The sequence below is a fragment of the Colossoma macropomum genome, unplaced genomic scaffold (assembly GCF_904425465.1).
Source record: "Colossoma macropomum unplaced genomic scaffold, Colossoma_macropomum, whole genome shotgun sequence".
NCBI lineage: Eukaryota > Metazoa > Chordata > Actinopteri > Characiformes > Serrasalmidae > Colossoma > Colossoma macropomum.
Window position 1 is genome coordinate 15,362,128 of NW_023494784.1, and position 11,171 is coordinate 15,373,298.

General features: G+C 41.0%; 1 protein-coding gene across 1 annotated transcript; it reads left to right on the plus strand.

The window, feature by feature from the left end:
- The first annotated feature begins 2,380 nt into the window (after positions 1 to 2,380).
- Positions 2,381 to 3,125, plus strand: olig1 (oligodendrocyte transcription factor 1). The gene has a single exon (XM_036573410.1). The coding sequence runs from the start codon at positions 2,391 to 2,393 to the stop codon at positions 3,123 to 3,125; it is 735 nt and encodes a 244-aa protein (XP_036429303.1). The 5' UTR covers positions 2,381 to 2,390.
- Positions 3,126 to 11,171: the final 8,046 nt, after the last annotated feature.

Sequence of the window (11,171 nt, forward strand, 5' to 3'; positions counted from 1 at the left end):
TAGCTTATTTTAAAGCTTAGCTGTTTGCGGTATTGGCTGATTCTCAAGCATTGGCCTCAATATCAGAAAAAAAGTGATATTGTCCAATCTGTAATTGCAACTGTAGCTAACTGAAACAAGAAGATACATTCAGATTAAAGTTTGGGTTCTAAACCTTTAAGTAATACCACATTTGTGCTTGTTGAGGACATATTTTAGTCTAATTTTAAACTGTTGAAAGGTATTGATTAATATACCTTTTTTTACAGAAAGCTTCCTTTACATTTTTTCATGTTTTTCTCACTTTTTTTGATTCCTCTGTTTCTCTCCATCTATCTTGTTGCTGGCTGTTCTCTTCCATATCTACCTTCACTTGTCCCAACCATAATTGCATTTTCCAATCAACCCCCATCAAGTCCCATCCTTTCACTCTGTTCTTTCACTTTACTTATTAGAGCTTTCAGGTTCAGCATACAGGCTGAACAAGTATGGTGATAGTATGCAGCCTTCTCTTATTCCTTTGCTGATGTGGTCTGCTTGATCTGAGTTTTCTCATTTGAGCAATGAGATGTTCTGCTGTATCCATTTCTCTGAGGACATTCTATAATTTTTCATGGCCGACAAAGTTGTTGGCTTGACTGTAATCAGTGAAACACATGTTGACTTCGTTCTTGTATTCCTTAGCTTTTTCAATTATCTGATTATTTAATCAATAATTAATTAATTATCAAACCTGATGATACAGAATGTAAATTGCAAGATCTAATTAATGACATAAATGATTATTTATATAATTGCTGGCAAATGCTTCTATTTATTTTGAGATTTTCGCACGAGGCTTCTCGAAATGCCTTTCTATTTTCAATGGACTTTATATTAAAATATCATGACTGATGAGAAGGAACTCAGTTCATAATATCAGTGATGAATGTGCGGAGGTTTACATCTGTATACACACTTGTCTGTTAAAGACAGAGGGAAGACCCCTGGGCCAACGGTGACCTGCTCGGCCAGGCGTGCCGTAATGTTTAATGGGAGTCCACAGGAAACAGGCTGGGTGTGAATGAGCTGATTGAAGCTCCAGGTGCAGCTCCAGAGACCCAGCCACAGCCTGGCCAGCTTGGTCCAGCCGGAGCGCACCCAGGCCCCCACAAAGAGGGCCCTCATCCTCCTGCCCAGCTCCACCATGCCCTGCCCCGCTCTAGCCTTGTGATAAAGGCCCACGGAGGGCAGGGGTACGGATGTGATCCCCCCCGGCACCACACCGGCCCATTCAGCCCCTGCAAGCTGGAAGGAAGGATGGAGAGAGTGGGAGGGGGGCGGTGGACACCAGGTTCTTTCTTTGCCTCTCTTTTTCATCTCCTCTCTCTGTCTGTGTGGCAGTGCAGGTGTCCTTTTCTGGCCTCTCCCTCACTCCTTCTTTCTGTTTCTATTTCTTTTCATGGAACCTCTCTCTCTCACACACACACACACACATGCAAACAAAACACACACAGCTGACAAACATCCCAGCTCTAATCCATCACAGGCTGGCTTTTATAGGTCAGATCGTAGGAAAACGCACACACGCACATGCACATAATACTGGCAGGTTGTGCTCTGTTGCCCTGCAGGTGCCTGGCATGGTGACTGCTCTTTTAGTGTAGTTTCTCTTTCCTGTCTCTGTAAGAGCATGTTTGTGGATGCCATGATACTATTCACCAGTCAGACAACACCAGTTACTATAACCATTTCCTATAACCCCCACTCCCTTCTCGTCTTTTCATGTAGGGAAAATGGAGCTTCACTTCCTTCTTCGCCTGTTTCCAGTATGGCCTCTTTTTCTCTCTATCTCCCCCTCTATTTTATCCCGCAACATCCTCTGAGGGGCAGGTTTATAGATGGAATGTCAAGAAAGTGAACGTGACTGTTTTGAGTTTGTGTGTGAGCGAGAGAGAGAGAGAGGGAGAGAGAGAGAGAGAGTTAAAACATTAGGTCATTACCCCTGTCTTCTCTTCCTCATTTCCTCTCTATGATCTGAGGGTGTGATCCAGTCAGATCACTGTGTGATGCAGTGGAACTGCTTAAAGATTAACAGACTAGGATAGACCTATCAGCTGCCAACAGCCAAAGGAACAGACACAGAAGACCATCTTTTGTCTTATTTCAGATTCTGTGCCACTATTTATCAACAATTTGAGGGATTCTTCTTGAGGAATTGGTATGGATTTGGGGGGCTGAATCACTGTTGGATGAATCCTTGAATCATTGGAACCCAAGTGGAATTGCTGAATCAAGGATCAAGGTCCATTGTCGTGGAGGGACTCAACAACTCTCAGTGTGATTAAGTTGTAGATGAGACTTTTGTGAGAACATCCTTGGCTTTTGGTTGAAGCAAGTTTTTTGCTTTGAGACTTGAGCATCCTGGTAACATGCAGCCTGTGTCTAGCCTCAGGTGCAGGGAGCAAGAAGAGCCATCTTTGCAGCAGCTCGTGCCCAGATCTGTCAGGGTTACTGGGGCTACAGGAGCAGGAGGATCATCCTCTGGTGTCATAGGTTTCCAAGGGCCCCAAAGACACCCCAAACTCCCTCGAGAGCTCAGCCTGCAGGAGCAGCAGGAGCTTAGGCGGAAGATAAACAGCCGGGAGAGAAAGAGAATGCAGGACCTCAACTTGGCCATGGATGCTCTTCGGGAAGTGATGGTACCTTACTTTTCCTCCCCCTCTTCATCTCCCGGTGCAGGAGGAGGAGGGCTGCAGCACCCTTATCTGCCTCCCGGAGCTCCTCCAAACGGCCGCCGTCTCTCAAAAATCTCCACTCTGGTTTTGGCACGAAACTATATCCTTCTGTTGGGTTCATCCCTTCAAGAAATGAGGCGACTCCTGGGCGAGGTCAGCATCGGGATGAGCGTTGGAGGGACGGTACCACGCCTCCTCCTCACTAGAGGGTGGCCGTTTCTCACAGGTCCAGGACAGCTTCTGCTAAGTCCCCGGGAGGTCCAGCCGCTTGGCCAAGTCAAGTGTACTTCACTGCCACTGAATGACCACTCAAATCTGGAGGAATCGTGGGGTTCAGGAAGGGTGAATGGAACCCCACTCTGCCCCTGCGGTGTGTGTAGGGTGCCCAGAGTGGTGCATGGTGCACCTACATCACGCTTCCAAAAATAAGCACAGGACACCCGAAAGAGGATGCACATTTCAGAGATCATAAGAAAACTGCTTTTGTATTACAAACACAAGCCCCTCTTTGTTTCATGTTTTCTTTCTCTTTTGTTTTTATTATGTTGTTGTTGTGGCTTTTAGGTTTTTAGGTGGCTTTATATTATTATTTTTTTAAAAGCTGAAGTGAAACACACTTCAGTACTATATATTTGCCAAAATTATAACATATCCCTAACCTTCACATTTTATTATTTTATTGCTACAATACACCCACCTCAACTCAGGAAGGGGTAGTTAATTAATTGATTATTTAAATCAGTCTTCTTCGAGTAAGCACCAATTATGCTGGGCAATGGCAGGACTGTTTCTTGCTGTAAGCAGTGCAGGCAGTCAGTCCCCAAGCCAGCACAGGGCCCCTAAATACACAGTTTTTAAAATGTAATTAATATATTCGGTCAAACATGTGCAGTGAGTTTGGAGATGGTCTTATATTGTTTCTCAAAATTAATGATTAATGCTTGGTCTAGTCTTGCATACGTCAGAATAATATTGGGGTGTTTGGCCCTCAAGTGGGATGTAGCTTAAGGTCCCAAAATGATCCAAAATGTGTTGGGAACCACTGATATGTGCAATTAAACAACAGAAGTGCTCAGTCTAAATAGCAAAATATGTAAACCAATATCCTAAACATTAGTCTGTTCTTTGTTGAATGAGACTTCAAACCCTGGAAAAGCACATGATGTATCTAAGTCCTAATATTTTGTAAAGAAAAAAGTAACATTTTTCTTCTACTGACTTTGACTACACTCATTATTCATAGTAAAGAGAATAAAACTACATTACAAAGAAATAGTGTGTATGTCTGTGTATGTGTGCTTCTGCAGCAGTTCAAGAAACAGTGAATATTCACCTTTCAACAGGCTTTTGCATCTTTCACTTTCTTCCCCTTTCTTTGTCATGTTACCCCCATTTAAAGAGAGTGTGTGTGTGTGTGTGTGTGTGTGTGTGTGTGTGGGTGCTCTTCATCTAAGTGAATGTGAGCCCTCACAGACTGAAATAATTACTCAAACCCTCTCCATGTGATGAGGAGGTGCAGCTTACAGCAATACTGCAACAGTCTCTCTCCGCCCTGGCCTTGCTTCTTTAGCCCACCTCAAACTCCTATTCAACTGGGCCAAACAAACCCGAACATCAAAACCTGTCCCTATAATTACTTCGCTCCACTCTCCTTCTCTTCCTCCAGCTCTCCCTCCCTTCCTCCCTCCCCTGTCCCCCATCCCTCACTCAGAGAGGTAAAAGGCCGTTTAGCCGGGCCGGTGTGCCGCATACTCATTACGCTCTACTCACAATACGTTCAAACGCCCAGAAAATGTGTTTCCATCAAAAGAGCTCACCCTGCAAAAGTAGAAACGACATCCCCCCCACCCCCTCAGCACCCAAAACTCTGACGTCCGTCACCTCGGCGCTGAAGAGCAGGCCCCCTTTCAATCCAAATAGAAAAGGAGGCAGCAGTGAAAGAGAGCAAAGGCAGTCCCTGCTCCAGGATTGAGGGGCACGTGAGTGAATGATAATGCTGATCATAATCATAATAATGATGATAAAATAGTGGGAATAATTGGGCCGGCGGTGAGAGGGGGATTAGCCTGGCCGGGCGAGTGAAAGAGGGCAGCAGGTTGAAAAGAGGGAGTCTGTTACCCATCGGGTGAGACAAAGGGAGAGGTAGATGCCATTAAGCAAGATTAAGCCTAATAGAACTTGATTTTCTTACAAGAAAAGAAAAGGAGAGGGAGGGGGTGGACCAAGAAGTGAGAAAGATCAAAGACAATCCGACTTGAGACCCCACTTCTTGCAATGAGACGCACATACACGCTGACTTAGTATTCTTCATATTTACATATAGCTGTCTTACGTCCTAGCTTGAAGAGGATTGCCTCACTAATTTTAACTTTCATTCACCTAAATCCTGCTCTGTGTCAGTCTCTCTCTCTCTCTCTCTCTCTCTTTTGTGCTTGTGCTGTAACTCATCAGTAGTACTCAGTCCAGGCAAAACAAAGAGAAACAGAACAGGAGAGAGAAGAACAGGGGCGTCCCATTGTTCCTCACTAAATACCAATGTGTCGGTGCATAGCTCACTGATATACGACCAGCAGCCTGGGTCGCTGTGTGGATGCGTGTTTGTTTGTATGTTTGTTTCTGTGGTTTATGATTGAATCATGTTTAAGCCTACAGATTGGTTGATACTTATTCTTTTATATCATTTTGAACATCCATGTAAATTTGGTTTAACTCTGTGTGTAAGAATGTGAGGATGGGTTGAAGACTGATTGAGGGCCATCCATCCTTGGCTCTGGGTGAAAGGACAAGTGTGAGAAGAGTTCCACTCCTCCTTTCAGTTCCTCAGCACAAGCTGAGGATTTATTTCTCCCTTCCCTGGGGTCTTTTTTTACCCCCTCAGTCCAGCCAAATCTCCAACCTCCTGGTGACTTATAGCGGGTGAGAGAGTCATCGATTTATCACACAGCCCAGCAGCCACACGTTCAGGAGAGAGCAAAGCACCAAAGTACATGTTTTTATATCAATGATTCAGTAATTACACTAATAATTAGACTCTTACACAATCTCTCAACCTCTTCTCTTCTCTTCTCTTCTCTTCTCTTCTCTTCTCTTCTCTTCTCTTTTCTTTTCTTCTCTTCTCTTCTCTTCTCTTCTTCCATTCATCTCTCCTCTCTCTCTTTCACCTCATCTCTCTCTTTATTTCTCTCTCTCTCTTTTCTCTCTCCCTCTCTATTTCTTCCCTTTTCTCTCGCTCTCTTTGTCCATCTCACTCTCTCTTCCTCCATCTCTTTTATTCCTCTCTATTCTCCTCTCCTTTGCTCTATCTCTTTGTCTTTCTCACCTCTCTTTCTGTCAGTTTCTCACTCTTGCTCTGTCTTTCTCCCCTTTCTGCCTTTCTTTTTCACTTTCTTTCCCTCTCTCTTTCTACCTCTTTCTGTCATCTCTGTACTTTTCTGTACTCCTCCTCTTTCTTCCTCCCTCTGTCACCTCCCTACCTCTCCTTCTCTTTTTTTCACCTCTCTCTCATCTGTCCTTCATATTCTATAGTCTTCTTTGTCTTCTCTTCTTTCTCTTTTGCTCTGTTCTTCTCTTTGTAAATTCTTTCCCTCTAACCTCTCTCTCTCTCTCTTTCTCTCTCTCTCTCTCTCTCTGTCTCTGCTGAGAATCATTGGGCTCAACGTGGGGAGTCTGAGGTATAGGAAATGCTGAGCAATAAATTTGAGCATGTGAATGAAAGAGAGAGGGAGAGGAGAAGGGGCGGAGCTACGGGCCCTGTTCTCTTCACACCCCTCTTATTATTTATCTCTTTAACTTAGACCTCCTGTACCCCCCCATGCACACCCCTTAAATTCTTGACTACTGTTCTACAACCCAGCCTTAACCCAGTACACTCACTCTACTGGGCCTAGTAATGACCTGCGCCATTAACCCTCCACTCTGAGCCCACCCCTAACACACACACACACACACACACACACACTGGTTTCCATAACAGTTCCTCATTATTCTAATGCCCCTGTGTATCCTGAGTGCTTCGGGGTGGCACAGCATGGGAACAAGCCTGATTTAACACACACACACACACACATGCACACACACACATACACAATAACACATATATAGTGCTGTATGAACTTGTGAAGAAATCAGAACTGAGAAAGACAAACTTCTCTCTTCCCAACACACAACAAGCACACATAGTGTCACTGATATGAAGCACTGCTTTTATGATGCTTTAAAAGCTTTTTGACTGCTAATGGTGCCCTCTGTGGAGAATTTTACATATACAGCCTGCTAAACATGAATGAGTCTGTGAGTTACAAGCCACAACCATGAGGTGCTTCACAAATGGTAACTACATGTATTAAACCTACCCAATGTGGGTTTAACACTATACACTGTAAAAAATGGGGTATTAACTTAAAAAAGTGTCTAGGCTGCCGTAAATTTGTGAGTTATTTGAACTCAGGGCATAAAACCTTTATAATATATATATTTTTCAATAGCTGAAGCTCACATTGTGTGGGCTAAGTGAAACACACTATCAGTACTATATATTTGCCAAAATTACTACATATTCTGGTCACACTTTATTTGGATGGTCCCCTATAGATGAAATGTAGATACCTATATTATTTACAAACATCCTGGTGATACTCTGTTAATTATCAACACTGTATTTTGAATAAACAGTGGTCAGTTTAGGTTATAGCAAGATGTTATTGAAAAATGAAATAAACACATAGGCGCTCTCTGGCTCACTGATTTGTTGGGATTTTTTAATATGGCCCTTTTAGTGGTTGAGTTGACACCCCTGCCTTAAAAGCTTGCTGTACTATTGCAATGAAATTACACAACTGCATGATTTATTACTACTTAGTTATGTAATGAATTACATGAAAATGAATATTCTATGTCAACAGGCTTTTAGACTTAGGCTTGTTGTTGGCAGCAATAAAGTGACAGTAGTCACAGTAGTGATTTTGTAGCAGTCAAGTTGCAGTTGAATCTATATTTCCATTTATTGCAACATCACCAAAAGGCAATAAACACAAGGCAAAATAGTTAAGAATGCTTTTTTTCTGCAAGTGAAGACTGAACATATAGCAGGAATGTTTTATTAGAAGAACTTTTACTTTATAATAGTTATAAATGGAATCCCAGATGGTTGCTAAGGTGCTGCCACGCCATTGCTATGGTATTCCAGGTGCTTGCTAAGGTGCTGCTAGGCAATTGCCATATCCCTTGTAGTTGCTGAGGTGCTGCTAGGCCATTGCTATGGTATTCAAGCTGGTTGAAAAAGTGTTTCTAGGCCATTATTTTGCTATCCAGGGTAGCTGCTAAGGTGTTGCTAAGCTTTTGCTATAGTGCCTCAGGTCACTGCTAAGGTTTTAGTTGGGCATTGTTATGTTATCCAAGGTGGTTGCTAAGGTGTTACTAGGCTGTTGCTACGTTATCCTAGGTGGTTGCTAAGGTATTGCTTTAGCAACATGGCAATGCCCTAGCAATACATGTTATCCCAGGTAGTTGCTAAGGTGTTGCTCAGCCATTGCTGTTATTCCACTCGGTTGCTAAGGTCTTGCTACGCTGTTGTAATAGTATCTCAGTGGTTGCTAATATGTGTAAATGGATGTGCTAGTACGTGTGTGAGTCTGTATGTAATGTCCTTTTCTACGTATAAACACAAATGTTATATTAATTGAACGTTTCAAATCTCTACTTTCCACAGAAGTGTGCCACTTATTTCAATGTATCATGTGTGAGAAATAATTCATAAAAACGTACACCATGCTTTTGCTATCACCAATGATAACTACAGTACTATTGAAGTAGCCTGTCTAACTGAAGCACATTTGTGTCTTTATGATTTATTATAGTTTGTTATAGTCCTCAAGAGAACACTGAAGTCTAAAGTGTTTCAGTCTTTAAATTGAAGAGGAAAGTAAACACACACAATCCTTCTGCAGAGAGTCAGCGCTCTCTATCACGAAGAGAAGAGCAAACACACACACACACACACACACACACACACACACACACGTTTAGTAACACACTCTGTCCCCGGTTGTCTCTGGTCGTGTGGTAATGACCCACTGGCTCTTAGTTTGACCTTTTTCCCAGAGTTTGCCCCAGGCTAGAAATGCCAGTTAACACATCACAGAGCTAGGCCTTTATTCTTCTTCTCTCTTTTCTTCTTCTCATCTCTCTCTTTTCTCTCCGCTCACCCCGCTTGCCCTGGCCATACAGCTGACAGCAAACAGGTCGCTCTCTTTCTCTCGCCTTCCCTCACTCCTCTGTTCTCTCTCCTCTTTTCTTCCCCCTCTTTTCTGCTTAATTGAGTTGTTTGGCAGACAGGCTTGTCAACCCGCCTCCACATCGTGGGGAGTCTGTGTGTGTGTGTGTGTGTGTGTGTGTGTGTGTGTGTTGGGAGACACAGAGCAAAGGGTGAGCTGGCCTTTGTACTCCGCTAGACGGGTTAGTTTTTCACGGTTAGTGCTGCTTGAGTAGATATTCTACGGAGAGGGAGAGGGAGAGAGAGAGAGAGAGAGAGAGAGAGAGAGAGAGGGAAATATATATTTTTTAATTTATTGATTTCATAAATTTGCCAGAGTAATGATAACATAACATATGCAACATATTGTCGACATAGCTATGTATATAATGTGGTTCATTTAGAAAACCTGCATGAATTGCATTCTTGCACACACATTTGAATGCAAAAGTCTGAACACCCTGGTCAAATGACATGTTTTGTTGATTTTTACAAGTGAAAAAGTTAAAACACTCTCTACAGTTTTCTGCCGCCATTTTCTGCAATTTTTAGTGCACAATTTCTGTTTATTTACTGAGTTTAACATACTAGGGAAAACATAAATATATATATCTTTTTATAACTTTTGCACAGGCCACATTTTATTTTCCAGTATGTTAAATTCACCAAATAAAGAGTAATTGTGTATAAATATGTGTTCTCTGTATAATTTTTCAGAATTTAGTCACTGTTGCTTTGGATAGTAAATAAAATAGCTGTTTGTGTTGAAGATATCATGAGCTCTGGTTCCTATTACCACCACTGTAAAGAAATCTGAGTCTGTAAACGTCTGTTCAATGAACAACACAACTTTGAGTGGTTTGGTCTGCATCTCAACGATTGAATTATTTAGAAATCTTGAAAAATTTGTGGAAACCCCTTTCAAAATTCTTTTAAACTTATGATTTTTTTCCTATGTTTAATTTTAAAATTAGGATGAATTACATTCAAGTGGGCTAATTCTTAGTGATTTAAATTATTTAGATTGTATTCAAGTTTTAAAGAAGACTGATCTTGAAAAGAGTGTTTGTTTCAAGGTATAAACATATTATTTCACACCTGTGAAGTGAATTATTTCATGGCCTTAATCTCACTGTTTTCACAATAGCAGAAAGGTTTTGCTTAAACATGTAATGAGTCAGCCTCTCAGAGTCCACGACTCCAGCTTACTTCAGAGGGGGAATTTATCTCACTTCCCCACAAGCACTTTCACAAACAGCATTACCCATATATCTCACTTCACCATAAGAGGCAAGCAAATACAGTCAGTACTAGGAGAGAGGCACAATAACAGCGCTTAAGAGCATCATGAATAGTGTGTGTACACACTGAGCAGCCTAACCGCGTCTTTAAAAACTGGTGATTTTCTACTGAAGAACTTGTTAAAGCAGCAAATGAATTAGACTTTCTAGTAGTTCTATAACTTAGCTAGAATATTTAAAGTGCTTGTAAGAGGATATAAGCTGTTGTGATTTTTTTTTGTTTTTGACAAATTTGTGTAGAAATGTACACAAATCCATCCATATTAGTTTTATAAAATACACAAATTATATCTTATAATTTTATTATGTTTATTCATCATGAATATAAACTTAAACATAAACATAAAAATCCTACTTAAACATAAACATATAAACTTAAACATTACACATTTCAGTTAGCAGGTTATGGAATTGAAACAATATGCATATATGACAATTTCCCAGATTTTTAGTTCATTGAAAAGTAGCCCATACTTCACTGATGTTGGAACAGAAGCTTCCGACCTCAATTTTTGTCATTATTTCTTTTTTTTGAACATAATGTGAGAATTCCAGTTGCAATTTATGATTTGTCAAAAGTGTAATGATGAATAAGGGCCAAGAGAAACAGCTCAAAATGACTTGAATGATGAAAATCTTGTTATATCAACTTACTCTGAAATTTAAGAATGTGTTCTCCTCCTGTGATGTTGCTTTTTTGGCAATATGCTCCTGTAAAATGAGCTAAATCTGTGATATGTTTCATATGTGTATTTATTGTTAATGTGCGAATATTCTTTTTCACATAATTTGTGAAATATTTACAAAAGAAAATATTTTGTTTATATAAAAAAATTATTACATTTACATTCCAAATTTACTATTTATTATATTAAAGCAATGATTTTTTCTCTACAATGATAATTACATATTTATTAATATCCC